Source organism: Chionomys nivalis, chromosome 3, assembly GCF_950005125.1.
Source record: "Chionomys nivalis chromosome 3, mChiNiv1.1, whole genome shotgun sequence".
Taxonomy (NCBI): domain Eukaryota; kingdom Metazoa; phylum Chordata; class Mammalia; order Rodentia; family Cricetidae; genus Chionomys; species Chionomys nivalis.
The window spans coordinates 98,544,305-98,559,333 of record NC_080088.1 but is presented as its reverse complement, the minus strand read 5'-3'; the positions used below and the strand labels follow the sequence as shown (position 1 = coordinate 98,559,333).

The 15,029-nt window shown below is 45.8% G+C and overlaps 1 protein-coding gene across 1 annotated transcript; it reads right to left on the bottom strand.

Moving 5' to 3' along the window:
- Positions 1–6,145: 6,145 nt before the first annotated feature.
- On the bottom strand, positions 6,146–9,210 carry Ccl26 (C-C motif chemokine ligand 26). Its single transcript, XM_057766188.1, has 3 exons — positions 9,138–9,210; positions 8,934–9,048; positions 6,146–6,242 (listed from the first exon to the last, which is right to left on the bottom strand). The coding sequence occupies exons 1-3, from the start codon at positions 9,208–9,210 to the stop codon at positions 6,146–6,148; spliced, it is 285 nt and encodes a 94-aa protein (XP_057622171.1).
- Between the last annotated feature and the right edge of the window lie 5,819 nt (positions 9,211–15,029).

Genomic DNA, 15,029 nt, shown 5'->3' with positions numbered 1-15,029 from the left:
ATGAAAGAGACAGTAACACAGTGCATCCTGGGAAGGCAGCTGCCAAGCCAGCCCAAAGGGCTTCCCCTCCAGCCCTGTCTCCACTCTAATGCACTGTATAAATGCCTGGCTACACCCAAGGGAGCCTTAATGGAGTCCTCAGCCCAACTGCCACTGAACTAATGGATTCCTAATGGAGGAGACAATGTCGTTACCAAATGGAGCAGGGGGTGGAAGGCAGAAAGAAAGACCTATCGGTTCTCTAGGGAACTAGCCACATTCAACCCACTCTTGGGTTTGGGTCGGGGCCAGGGTCTCAAGTTCACCAGGGAGCAGAGAATTTCCTTGGGCTTCTGATCCTCTGCTTCCACCACCCTAGGCTGGGATGACAAGGGTGCCCCCCGTATGTCTAGCACCAACCCTTGGCTCGTAAATCCCCAACTATTTCGTATTCTGGACATCGGCGTGTCTACTGAGGCCTGAGCCCATCCATCTGACTGGGTACCTCATTGCCTGGCTTTTGCTCATTTCATTGAGAGGCTTCTTAGTTACTTGTCTTCTTGCTTTGACAAAACAGCTGACAAAAGCCACGGAAGGGAAGGAGTGAGGAAGGGAGGGAGGAAGGGGGAGGAGGGAGAATTGGAGGGAGTGGGGAGGGATGGTTTGGGCTCATGACAAAGAAAAACCAGCCACAACAGAGGCAAGACAGTCCATCATGGCAAGGAAGGCATGACTGTAAGAGTGTGAGGCTGCTGGTCACACAGCCCACGGGGGGGGGGGGGGCATTTCAGATTAATCCTATAACGTGGGTTGATGGGTGTGCCAGCAACATCAGCTTTGAATTGTAATTCCACATGTGATACACTCACCAGTCCCGACTGATGGCTCCAAAGTATGGTGGAAGAGGTAATTTCTTGTTGGTGTGAGGGAGAAAACAGCCAGAGGCATCTGGAAGAGTCCAGACTGAACATGGCCATGAGAGGAAAGAGAGAGAGAGTAGAGGGGAAAGCAGGAGAGGAGAGCTGGGGGAGGGGAAGCAGACCAAGAGAGATCCAGCAGCAGAGCCAGACAGGGACCAAGAGGTCAAGAGACTACATAGCCAAAGTGGCTGAGTTTATATAGGAAAGTGAAGCCCAGCCCGGGGAAGGGAGAGGTTTAGGATGGGGGGAGGGAGTGGGAAGTGCTGGGAAGGAGCCACAGGTACTGAGGGACACTTGTCCCAGGTTTCTTTGAGAACTAATACTGATTATGACCCAAAGTAGCCATCAACTCTTCATAGGTCCTCAGTTATGGGTCGGAGGTTTTTGACCTCTTCCCTCTTTGTGATAAAATGGTCCTCCCAGGGTGCCACCAACTGCAGCCATGGTGACGTGAGCTCCTGTGTGCGTTGGTTCTGCCATTATCTAGAAAATGCTGTTTTCAATCCAGACCTTCCTGTCTCTGGCTCTTAGAATCTTTCTGCTTCCTCTCCCACAATGGTCTCTGACCTTTGGAGCAGGGTTATACTATAGAGGGTGTAACGTATTATTAAAAATTGTTGCGGATCCCCGAGTAGGTTGCTGCGGGATCCCCGGCAGCGGTGGCAGGCAGTGGGCAGGGGGTTCCGAGAGCAGCCAGTCCCAGGGATGGTGCACGAGACCATGCGGCAGGTCTCTGAAGGTGGCTGGTCCCCACCTTTGAGCCATGTGGTGGGCGGGTGAGAGACAGATGGATAGGCACACCATGCAGAGTGAGGCTGGATATTTATTAAGTGGTTATAGAAGGGAAGGGAGAAGAGGAGAAGAACAGAGAGGGAGGGAGGGAGAAATGGAGGGAGGGGGGGAGAGAGAGAGAGAGAGAGAGAGAGAGAGAGAGAGAGAGAGAGAGAGAGGAGAGAAGGGAGAGACCGAAGCTGCCTCTCTGAGAGGAAGACAGAAAAGAGAGAGAAATCAGACTGGAAGCTGAAGATCAGCCTGTCTCAGCAGACAGGGGAGGGAGTGGGCGTGGCTTGTCTCTTAGAGACAGAACAGACCATTACATTTCCATCTCTTTTTTATAATAAAAAGGTGGGAGGTTAGGCACCACAGGTTAAGGGAATTGGGGCAGCGGATTCTCAAGACTTCTTCCTGCTTATTTGTGGGTGTCGTCTTTCGGGGGAACCTGAGAAGGCTGGGTGCTGGCCACATCTTGGCATAGTTGGTCTCTTTGCTCCTGTTCTGGTGTTTGTGGTATGGAAATGTCTGGTGTCTCTTACACCTGTTTAAGGTGTTGGCAGAACAGAGGACAAAGTTAAATTAAGGGAAAAAAAATTTAGGACCAGGGAATTGAGGGGGGTATATCTGACCTGTTTAAGGTGTATCCTTCAATTCAACTCCCTGGAACTCACAAGAATTCTTTGGGTTTGTAAAAACAGAAGTTTTAGACATATACATTGTATAAACAGTAGCACATTTATGTCAGAATGACTGTGACATATTTTTGTACAATGAAAAGTATTTTTAAGACTATGAAAGGCACCATGAGAGAGAAATTTGATAACTTGCATTTGTTCTCACACCTTTATAACTTGCAGGTCTTGTATTTGTATTTTACTGAAATTTGTTTGGTGAGGTTGTCCTTTTAAACTGACAAAACCTCTCAGCTGTCAAACTTCATTAAAGATCTTTGAGAAGGATAAAATTTTACTTGAGTTACTGATTAAAGAATGACAGAGAACTTACTTGGTTGGCACCCAGAGCTATTCTTCGGGGTCCTCCACGGTCGCGGAGGGGCTCATTTGACTTTTGCTGTTTAGCGCAGGGCCTGCCAGGCTCCAGAAGATCCTGTGGGCTAAGAAATCTGTAGGAAGACAAGCCTACCTTGACCTGAGCAGCTAGGCTGTCGATTCCAGTGATTCTGTCCACGTCTGGAGATCTTCAGTTTATATGAAAGGCAGTTTTTCCCAGTGGTCAGCACTTAGCAGTTGCAGCGAATTGCCGAAGGACGTTGTTCTGTGCCCATTTGTCTTCTGTCTTCTTTGGAGGAAATAGAGTGCTGCTGCAGGAGCCAACCTGTCTCTTTTTGTTATGAAGTTTTTTTAATATTTAAATATTTAAATGCCATATTCCCCAGATCTCTGAGCAGTTGAGGGCTGTTTATCATGTAAAACTACAGTATAGAATCTGCCTGGAAGGCTGGGTCTGAGCTTGACTGTACTGACTCTTAACAGGTAAGATTTACACTCGTAAAAAGAGAGAAAGAATCCGAGCGGTGGTGGCACATGCCTTTAATCCAGGCACTCGGGAGGCAGAGGCAGGCGGATCTCTGGGAGTTCGAGGCCAGCCTGGTCTACAAGAGCTAGTTCCGGGACGGGTACCAAAGCTACAGAGAAACCCTGTCTCAAAAAACAAAAACAAAAACAAAAAAAAAAAAAACAAAAAAAAAAAAAACAAAAAAAAGAGAGAAAGAGAAAGAAGAAAAAACTGCTTGCAATAGAAGGTTAACAGCAGAACTGACAATAGTAGAGAACAGCTTAATATATTTTAAATGAGGGTTGGATTAAATATAAAGTATTTTTGTAAGAGACTTAAGAGTACATACCAGTTTGAAACATGAGACTTATTGTTTTTGTAGTCTGAAATGAGATGTAATAAGCAATAAGCATAGGTGCATTTAAGTTACCTGTATGAACACATAGAGAGTGGACAGGAACTGGGAAAAGTAGATGCTCTTGGTGGGCCCTACCAAAGGCATGCCACTGCACAAAACACACATGCAACAGAGTCAACAAGAGGAATTTAGTGAAAGAAAAAAAACATAAGTAAACCAGGGGATAAGGCAGGGTATACTTCAGTAAAGATGGGAGAGAGGGAGAGGGAGAGAGAGGGAGAGGGAGAGGGAGAGAAAGAGGGAGAGGGAGAGGGAGAGGGAGAGGGAGAGGGAAAGAGAGAAAGAGCAAAGCTGCCTCTCTGAGAGGGAGCCAGAAAAGAGAGAGAACTCAGGCTGGAAGCTGAAGATCAGCCTGTCTCAGCAGATGGGGGGGGGGGTGAGGTGTGGGCGTGGCTTGTCTCTTAAAGAGACAGAACAGACCATTACAGAGGGTGCATTCGTGACCCGTCACTTCACTGGTGTTTATTCTCTGCACTCTGACCAGCCGTGAATTTCTGCATTCACCACCTCCACTGCTGGTGGGTTCTGGAATCTGAGCTCAGGTCCTCTGGAAGAGTAGTGCATGCTCTTAACTGATGAGCCACATCTCTGGGCCCTCTGGTTTGTTTTCCAGTTATTCAAGTTTTCAAGGTGTCCTATTGTTCTGGATGGCCTCAGATTCTCCACATAGCTGAACTTTTTTGCCACTTGAGTTTGTTTTGATTATGTATATGATTGTTTTGCTTGTGTGTTCTATGCACGTTCACCACATGCATGCCTGGTACCAGCAGAGGTCATCAGATCTCCTGGAACTGGAGTTACAGATGATTGGGAGCCACCATGAGGGGACTGAGAGGGTCCTCTGCAAGAGCTGTTTGATTGAAAGTGAGACCCCAGCCCTCTAACACCCCTATATCCAAGGAGTCTGGGATGAATGATTGCAACTCCCAGCTTGCCAAGTCCTGACCCCTCCCTGGGGAGGGTCAGGACCAATCCCACAGACTATTTAGGAACATGTGGTCTCCAGGGTTTGTGTGGGCTCCCCATGTCGTGCTGTCTTGTTACCTGAGAGTGCTGCATTTATTAAACATGGACATTTTAATTTGGTTTAATTGGAGTTTTTTGCATCAGCGGAGTGGCTTTTCTTAAGATTAAACCAAACAAGAGCAAGCACTCATAATTACTAAGCCACCTCTCCAGCCCCCATGACCTTGAACTCTTGATCCTCCTGCCTCTACCTCCCTAGGTGCACCAGTCACCATATCCATTGTATCCGATTTGGGAGACAGAACGGGGCTTCCTGCATGCTGGCCAAGCACTGTACCAGTAAAGCCCATACTCAGGCATAAGTTTTGGTTTGATTTGGGTTTGGGTTTTTGACACTGGGTCTAGTGTGGTCCAGACTGGCTTTGAATTGGTAGTATAGCCTTAAACCTTTGATCCTTCTGCCTCCACCTCCCATAACTTGCTTGTTCACACACATTTATTACTTTTCCTTTCTTGTCTTTTGCTCCTAATCCTGATTTCTTCTGAATCAATTCCAGAACATATTATATGTAAATTCTTATCTCAATACCCGTTTCCCTGAAACTCAGATACGTCAGGTAAGAACTGGGATCTTGACCAGTAAGTACTCCCTTAAAGACTAGTGAGAATGGCCATTATTCACTGGTAGTAAAGGACCCTGAACAAAACACAAGCGAAAGGAAAGCTGTCGCATGATCCTGATTCAAAGAACTGAGAGTATTTTTTAAGTGTTCGCATGTTGTTTGCTGCTGGTTCATTTTTATTGCTGTGTTCGTTGTTGTGTTCACATAATTCCAGGTGGGCACGGTGGCCTGCCTAGGATTCCAGGCATAGAAAGTGAATACAGGGGCTCCCCAGAGCAAGCCCTATTGGTAAGCTCTAGGTTTGACTGCGAGACTCTGTGTTGTATGCATCTATGTGTGCAGGTATTTGTGCCCGTGTGTGCACATCTGGAGGAGAAAAATTTATCTTCCTATTTCATTCTCTAAACCACCATCATCATCATCATCTTGAGACAGGGTCTTATTTTGTAGTCCTGGAAGGTCTGGAACTCATTACATAAACCAGATTGGTCTCAAATTCAAAGAGATCTGTCTGTCTCTGTCTTCTGGGTGCCAGCATTAAAGGTGTATGCTACTATTCCTTGACAGTCAATTTTTTTAAAAATTTATATTTATTCTCTCTCTCTCTCTCTCTCTCTCTCTCTCTCTCTCTCTCTCTCTCTCTCTCTCTCCCTGTACCATGATGCACACACAGAGGTCAGAGGGCAACTTTCAATAGTTGGTTCCCTTTTTCCATCACATGGGTCCCAGGGATTGAACTCAGGTCATCAGTCTTGGTGATAAGTGTCTTTACTCACTGAGCCACCTTGCCAGTCCTAGTAAAATCAAATCTTTATTTTAAAAACCTTCAATAAAAACCATGTCCTCCTCCACCAGGACTACGAACACTATACATGAATTCATCAGGTTCCATGAGGGCAAAGGCGCCAAGAGCTGTGTTCAAGGGTCTTTCGGCTAAAAGTCCAGTAGAGTCACAGATGCTTCTGAGCTTTCAACAGAGAAATGTATCTCTGCACCCACTTGGCCTGTGGTTGGACACAGACTTTCTGACCTCGTTTTGTAGTGAATCTGTAGGAAAGAGATAAGAAGTGATTGTCAGGGGCTGGAGAGACGGCTCAGAGGTTAAGAGCATTGCCTGCTGTTCCAAAAGTCCTGAGTTCAATTCCCAGCAACCACATGGTGGCTCACAACCATCTGTAAGGAAGTCTGGTGCCCTCTTCTGACCTGCAGGTATACACACAGACAGAATATTGTATACATAATAAATAAATAAATATTTTTTTAAAAAAAGAAGTGAGGGCTGGAGAGATGGCTCAAAGGTTAAGAACACTGACTGCTCTTCCGGAGGTCCTGAGTTCAATTCCCAGCAACCACATGATGGCTCACAACCATCTGTAATGAGATCTGGTGCCTCTTCTTGCCTGCAGGCATACATGGAGGCTGAACACTGTGTGCATAATAAATAAATAAATCTTTAAAAAAAAAAAAAAAAGAAGTGATTGTCAACATCCTTGGCTTATGAAGTTATGAAAGAGGAGGGTGAGTTAGTATAACTAAGTGGTCTCCCCTGCTCAATACAACTGCGACACTCCGTTCCTGTCCCATTTTCTGCTGATTCTGCTTCTCTTTCCATTTCCCATGGAATCTACATGCTCTCAGGCCTGCAGACCCCAGGAATCATGTTTCAGAAACTCTAGTTGCCAGACAGTAATCTATAATGTGACCCTAGCTTTCCTTTAAACATAACAACTTTATTGAGACATAGTTCACATACTCTATGAAGCACACATTTGGTATGATTAGGGATGATGATAATATAGCTTAGCTGTAGAGCTCCTGCCTAAAATCCCCCAGTGAGGGGCTGGGGTGTGGCTCAGTGGTAGAGCCCCTGCCTAGAATCCCCCAGTGAGGGGCTGGGGTGTAGCTCAGTGGTAGAGTTCCTGCTTAGAATCCCCCAGTGAGGGGCTTGGGTGGAGGGTGGCTCAGTGGTAGTATATTTGCCTACCATATAGAAAGCCCTAACTTCAATTCCCAGTAAGGTAAATAAATAAATAAAGTTAAAATGTGAGTACTTGTTGGTTAATAGACTTCAGCATATTCCTAGACTAGAGAACTATAGCCCAAACAGTTTTAATCTTTCGTGTGTGTGTGTAGAAGTATGATCCAGAGCTTCATAATATGAAATAAACGCTCTACCACTGAGTTACACTACAGCCCGGCCTGATGAATTTTAGAGGGCAGAAAGGAACCCCATATGAGCATGCCACTTCATTCCTCTTTTATATGTACTTTTAAATGAAATGTTACTTATTTGTTGTGGAGGGGGAAACACATTTACTACAGTGCATATATGGACATCAGGGGACTGTTTGCAGGGAGTTGGCTTTCTCTCTCCATCACAGAGAGCTAGGAGAGCAAACTCAAATGATTAGGTTTGGTTGCCACCAATTCATGATTCCTTTTTTTTTTTTTTTAAAAAAAAAAGGTCTTACTATGTAGCCCCAAAAGGCTTCAAATTCACGATCCTTCCACCCCAGACTCCTGAGCGCTGGCACTAAAAATTACACCACCGTATTCTCCTTGTGCTTTTATACCCAGCTCTCAAAGCATGGCCTGCTCTATGGTCTGGAAGTCAGGATCTAACTCTCTCAGAGACACGTGTGTTTCTGCAGAGAGAGGGCTCTAACCTATCTTGGTGGTTAGTTTTTATTTTAAACTTAAAATCTAAACTCATCTAGGAAGGAGTCTCAATGAAATATTGTCTAGATTAAGTTGGCCTGTGGACATGTCTGGGTTGGTGCTATCTTGAGTATATCCATTGAAGTGGGAAGACTTGCCCACTGTGGGAGGCACCATTCTTTAGACAGAGGACTCTGAACTGTGTAAGAGAGGAGAAATCAAGCTGAGCTCTGTCGTGCAAGCATCTGTTCTCTGCTCTTGACTGTGAATATAATGATGACTAGCTGACTCGCTGCTGCAAGATTTCGCTACCTTGTCTTTCCAGCAGTGATGCATTGTTTCTTAGCCTGAGCTGTCAATGTTGTTCTAGCCTGGGATCATCTGAAAAACCTCAACTAAAGAATTATCTCAATAAGATCGGTCTATGGCCACATCTGTAAACAATTGTCTTCATTAATGATTGATGTGGGAGAACCCAGCCAACTATAGGTGGTGTCATTCCCTAGGCAGCAGCTTCATTAGGCAGGTGGGCCTGGACTATTATTAGAAAGCTAGCAGAGACCATGACCACAGAACAAACCCAGCAAACAGTGTTCTTTCATATTCTGCCTCAAGATCTGACTTCCCTCTGTGATGGGGTGTGATTCGAAATAAACCCTCTTCTACCCAAGTTGCTTTTTTGTTGTTGTTGTTGTTGTTGTTGTTGAGACAGTATTTCTCTGTAGCTTTGGAGCCTGTCCTGGAACTAGCCCTTGTACACCAGGCTGGCCTTGAACTCACAGAGGTCCCCCTGCTTCTGCCAAAGGCATGCACCATCACCTCCTGGTCCCAAGTTACTTTTGGTCATGGTATTTACTTTTGGTCATGGTATTTATCATAGCCACAGAAAGCCAGCTAGAACAGACTTTTACCTGGAATTTCTCCCTTAAGTTGCTTTCATCCAGCTATTTTATCCCAGACACAAGAAACAAAACTGAGATACTTGTGTCCAGGTCTCCAGCCTGGTGTCCAGCCTGTCACTGTGGACGTCCACCCAGTCCCTGCCCACTGACGGCTGATGCAACAGCGCCTAACACTCACATCACGACCTTTTGGAGACAGCTGTCTTTGACGAGCTCATAAGAGTACACCCAGTTCCACGGGAGCATCTTGTGGTTGAAATCAAGGCAGCAGGGCGTGGATGAGCCACTCCCACCTAAGCGACACAAGGAGAGATGACCTTGAGGCTGTCCTTCGCAGGAGGAGCTTCCAGGGACAAAAGGGGGAGGGGTACCAGCAACGTACCACTGGCAGCTCCAAGGTGGACACTGAGGAAGAAGGCCAGGAGAACAATGGAGCTCAAAGAGAAGGTCTTCATGGTCCATTGACCTGGGCTCTTCATAGACGTCTCCTGAGTTCCTCTTGTCTTGTCTTCTGTGAGGCTGTGTAGTACCTGAAGAACATTCCAGGGAATTTTATGATTGGAAACAGAAAGAAAGGGAGGCCAGAAGAGGCATTGGATCCCCAGTACTTAGAATTACGGATGGTTGTAAGCCACCAACGTGGCTCCTGCAACACAAATTCGGATCCTCTGAGAGAGTAAGTGCTCCTAACTGCTGACCCATCTTTCTGACCCCTCATCTTAGTTTTCTGGTTTCTTTTTTGGTTTTTTTTTGTTGTTGTTATTGTTGTTGTTTTTTGGTTTTTTGAGACAGAGTTTCTGTGTGTAAACACCCTAGATGTTCTGGAATCCACTTTGTAGACCAGGCTAGCCAAAAACTCACAGAGATCCACCTCTGCCTCCCGAGTGCTGGAAATAAAGGTGTAGGCCATTACCACCCAGTTTTTACTTTATTGTATTTTATTTTTAAAGATAAAGTCTATTTATATAGCCCAAATTTGTGATCCTCCTGCCTTAGCGTCCTGAGGGGCTTCAGGTGTTCATTACCAAATATATTTTGGGAAAGGATATTATATACCATTCAACTCTTTAAATAAATAAAGGGCTTATTTTAAACTTGTAATTATGTACATATTTGTGGAGAGGTGGTATGTGCTTGGGAGCATAGGCGCCTGTGGAGACTAGAAGAAAGTCTGGGTCTCCTGAAGTCCTGAGCCACCAAAAGTGGGTGCTGGGAACTGAACTTGGGTCCTCTGCAAGAGCAGTTCTTGCTATTAATCAGTGATGGAGGAAAGTCATTGGTTAATTAATAAAGAAACTACTTGGCCCTGGTAGGTTAGTTAGAACATAGGTGGGTGGAGTAAATAGAACAGAATGCTGGGAAGAAGGGAAGTGAGCTGAGACGCCATGCAGCTGCTCCCCAGGGCAGATGCGATGAAGCAAGCTGCTAGGTCAGACATGCTGAATCTTTCCTGGTAAGACTGGTGCTACACAGATTATTAGAGATGGGTTGATCGGGATATGAGAATTAGCCAGTAAGGGCTAGAGCTAATGGGCCAAGCAGTGTTTAAAAGAATACAGTTTGTGTGTTGTTATTTTGGGACATAAGCTAGACAGGCGGCCGGGAGCTGGGTGGCAGGAACGCAGCCCGCAGCTCCTTCAACAAATCAGTGAGCCATCTTTCCATGCCCAGATTCAACCCTTTTCAAACCAGATTCAACCCTTGTAGTAATCTGGGTGATTTTGATGACTTCCAATAACAGGGAGCTCATTAACCTGATCCATACCCAGCTCCGGATAGCTATACATGTAACCATATTTTTTTTTAAGATTTATTTATTTATTATGTATACAACATTCTCAGTATTCTGTCTGCATGTATGCCTGCAGGCCAGAAGAGGGCACCAGATCTCATTACAGATGGTTGCGAGCCACCATGTGGTTGCTGGGAATTGAACTCAGGACCTTTGGAAGAGCAGGCAGTGCTCTTAACTGCTGAGCCATCTCTCCAGCCCCCATAACCATATTCTTAAATTCTTCTAAAAACTCAGCTAGGTTCAGGCAAACCCCTCTAATCTCAGCACTCTGGAGGCAGAGGTAGGCAGATCTCAGAGTCCGAGCCCAGTCTGCTCTTTAAAAAATAATCTTCCAAAAAAAAAATAATAATAATCTTCCAGGGCTGGAGAGATGGCTCAGAGGTTAAGAGCATTGCCTGCTCTTCAGGAGGTCCTGAGTTCAATTCCCAGCAACCACATGGTGGCTCACAACCATCTGTAATGAGGTCTGGTGCCCTCTTCTGGCCTGCAGGCATACACACAGACAGAATATTGTATACATAATAAATAAATAAACCGATAGACGCCTGGCATGGTGGCACACTTCTTTAAAAAAAAAAAATAATCTTCCAGGAGCTGGAGAGATGGCTCAGTGGTTAAGAGCACTGACTGCTCTTGCAGCAGACCCAGCTTCAATTTCCAGCAACCACATGGCATCTCACAACTGTCTGTAACTCCAGTTCCAGGGGATCCGACACCCTCAAACAGATATACACACAGCCAAAATAGCAATGCACATAAAAAAATAAGACCTCTAAAAATCTGATTAATGTATAGGTTCTGTCTATGGCTGTCCTATGGTTAGTGATCATTGTGTTACTTTTATGAGTCAGAATCCCTCCAAGTAGTGGGCGAGTCCATCAAAGGGTTTCTGCAGGAATCTATCTTCTCAGCCCTGTGCACAATGCTATGACCAGGGCTTTGAGGCTGTCCTTATCTCTTTCATTATTCTAAGTTTTGGTCCAGGAGATCCAGCCCCAAGCCTGAGCATATCCATCGCGTCAGCTCCCTGGGTCCTGTTCCATTCCCAGTTGCCCCTCCCCTACGGTTAAATTCCCTGCTCCATACCCTCCAGGTTGCTGGCTGGGATCTGGCTACATTTATATGGATGTCCCGGAGCCCTCCATCTGGGATGTTCCCGAAGGTCTGGTCAGCCATTTGAACTTCTGCTGCCATGGATACCCTTCTAAAATTCTTCTGTTGTCATGGTCACAGGGATGGAACAGACTGGCTCACTTGTCCAGGCTTCCTTCCTTATGTCCCTTGGATCATAGACTGGTGTGTTTCCATCCCCCAAATTCAAATATTGAAGCAATAACCCCTCAGTGTATCTATGTTTGGAAATAAGAACTTTAAGACAGGGAGGGGCTCACTATATAGCCCTGTCTAGCCTAGAACTTACTACATAGACCGAGTTGGCATCAAACTCACAGAGATCTATCCACCTCCTCTGCCTCCCGAGTACTGGGATTAAAGGTGTGCCCCACCATGCCTGGCTACTTTTATTTTTATTATTTTAAATTATGTGTATGTGTACATCTTTGTGTGTGTGCATATGAGTGTAGTTGCCTGTTATGGCCAGAAGAGAGAGTCAGGTCCTCCGGAGCTGGAGTTATGGAAAGTTGTAAGATGGGTTCTGGGAGCTGAACTTGGGTCTTCTGGAAGAACAATAGGTTCTTTTTTTTTTTTTTGCTTTTTCGAGACAGGGTTTCTCTGTGGTTTTGGAGCCTGTCCTGGAACTAGCTCTTGTAGACCAGGCTGGTCTCGAACTCACAGAGATCCACCTGCCTCTGCCTCCCGAGTGCTGGGATTAAAGGCGTGCGCCACCACCGCCGGGCTGAACAATAGGTTCTTGACCATATCTTGGAATATCAAGGAGAGGAAATGGATCCCCACTGTGATCTGGAAGGCTCCACTCTCCATTAACCCTCTTCCTCCAGTTAGGCTTTCCCTCCCTTCCAAAGGCTTCTCAGATCTCCCCAAACCACCATCAGCCAGATACTCTATATTCAAACACTTGCGCCTGGGTGGGGAGGGTGCGGGGAAGGGGGAGAACATCTTATTTCCAAAGCACAGCAGAGGAAAAGGCAGGTCAGTTCACAGGCTGGCTTTCTGAGTAGGTTTCCCCCAGGCTGTGTCCACGATGGCTCTGTGGCTGAGTGAGGACACTGGAGCAATGGACAAATCACAGCTGAGTAAATAAGGCGAGCCACAGTGGAAGACCAGAAAACCATGTCCAAACCTTCAGGAGCCCAAAAGGGGAAACACAAGTCCAGAGATTACAACGCCCACAGCATAAAAGGACACTGCCAGTTGCCTAGGAGACATGCAACTGTTTTCATTAGATCACTCCTGTTCTGAGACACAATTTCCCAGGCAAATATGGCAGCCTGGCAATTCCCATGGCTTCCTGAGTATGTGAGTGTGTTCCACTGGCCTTGAAATTACTTAGGAGTTAGGACTGAGGATGCGGTTCGGTTGGTAAAGTGTTTGCCTAGCGTCTTAGTGAGGGTTTCTATTGCTGTGGTGAAACACTGTAGCCAAAAGCAAGCTGGGGAGGAAAGGGTATTTGGCTTACACTTCCATATTCGTCATCAAAGGAAGAAAGGGCCGGAACCTGGAGGCAGGAGCTGATGCAGAGGTCACGGAGAGTGCTGCTTACTGGCTTGCTCACTGTGACTCACTCAGACTGCTTTCTTTCTTTAAAAAAAAAAAAAATGATTATTAGCTGGGCATGGTAGCACATGCCTTTAATCCCAGAACTTGGGAAGCAGAGGCAGGTGGTTCTCTCAAGGCCACCCTGGTCTACACAGTGAGTTCCAGGACAACCAGGACTGTTACACAGAGAAACTTATCTCAGGGAAAAAATTACTTATTTTTTTCTGTAAATTGTTTTGTCTGCATGTATGTCTGTGAGAGGGTGTTGGGTCCCTAGAAACTGGAGTTATAGACAGTTGTGAGCAGCCATGTGTATTCTGGGAATTGAACCTGGGTCCTTTGCAAGAGTACAGGAGTAACCAGTGCTCTTAACCACTGAACCATCTCTCCAGCCCTCCTCAGCCTGCTTTCTTATAAAACCTAGGACTACCAGCCCAGGAATGACCCCACCCACAGTGGAATATGACAACCCTAATTTTACTTATTTATTTTTTAGCATTTATTACTTATTTTGTTTACCTGTATGTGTGTCTGCATATGTGTGTGCACCCATTTGTGTGAGTGTGTATGTGTGTCTGCATATGTGTGTGCACCCATTTGTGTGAGTGTGTATGTGTGTCTGCATATGTGTGTGCACCCATTTGTGTGAGTGTGTATGTGTGTCTGCATATGTGTGTGCACCCATTTGTGTGAGTGTGTATGTGTGTCTGCATGTGTGTGCACCCATTTGTGTGAGTGTGTATGTGTGTCTGCATATGTGTGTGTACCCATTTGTGTGAGTGTGTATGTGTGTCTGCTTATGTGTGTGCACCCATTTGTGTGAGTACACACAGAGGCCAGCAGGAGGCAACTGATGCCCTGGAGCTGGAGGTGAAGACAGAGCCACCTGAGGTGGATGCTGGGAACTGAACTCAGGTCCTCTGCAAGAGTGCCATGAGCTCTTAATCACTGAGCCATCATCTCTCCAGTCCCACCTCATTTTATTTTTTAAATTAATTTTTAATATATATTTTATTGATATTTATTGAGCTCTACATTTTTCTCTGCTTCCCTCCCAGCCTCTCCCCTCCCCATTTCAATCCTCCCACAAGGTCCCCATGCTCCCAATTTACTCAGGAGATCTTGTCTTTTTCTACTTTCTACTTCTCATGTAGATTAGATCTATGTGAGTCTCTCTCAGTGTCCTCATTGTTCTCTAAATTCTCTGGGATTGTGTCAGGAGCCATTTCAGGCTTCTCCTTTCTCATGTCTCTCAGGGCCTTGAGGTGGAAATCTTGAGACAGAAAAACTTAAAGTTAACTGAGACACTGTATACTGACCTTAGAGATTGAAGCTCCAGAGGGCTCCTCGGAGTGTCTTCTTTGTTTGCTGCTTATCACTAACAGCAGGTGCGCTAGCCACTGCCCTTGCAACTGCCCCAGCTTAGCTGCCTAGCTACCGAGCCACTCCTTTCCTTCCCCCCTTCCCCCTTCCTCAGTTCCCCCCTGCCCGAGCTCCTCACTGAGGAGTATATAAGACATCAAACTTGCTTCAGTAAACGGGATACCTTGACAAGGAATACTGCTTGGCGTCCGTTTCTCCCCCCCTCCATGTCTTTCAGATAGTGCCTCTTCAAGACCCTGGAATAACTTAGGACCTGCTGGGCGGGTCGGGATTGTGGTTTGTAGGCTGGCTTTCTTTGCTTTATGTTTAAAAACCACCTATGAGTGAGTACATGTGATAATTATCTTTCTGGGTCTGGGTTACCTCACTCAAAATAATGTTTTCTAGTTCCATCCATTTTCCTGACAAATTCACGCTGTC

Excerpts from the sequence above, each read along its gene's own strand:
- Ccl26 (XM_057766188.1), bottom strand. The coding sequence starts at position 9,210 with ATGAAGACCTTCTCTTTGAGCTCCATTGTTCTCCTGGCCTTCTTCCTC. Across the intron at positions 9,049-9,137 it reads CCACCTTGGAGCTGCCAGTG|GTGGGAGTGGCTCATCCACG; the intron begins GTACGTTGCTGG and ends TGTGTCGCTTAG. Across the intron at positions 6,243-8,933 it reads TGTCTCCAAAAGGTCGTGAT|ATTCACTACAAAACGAGGTC; the intron begins GTGAGTGTTAGG and ends TCTTTCCTACAG.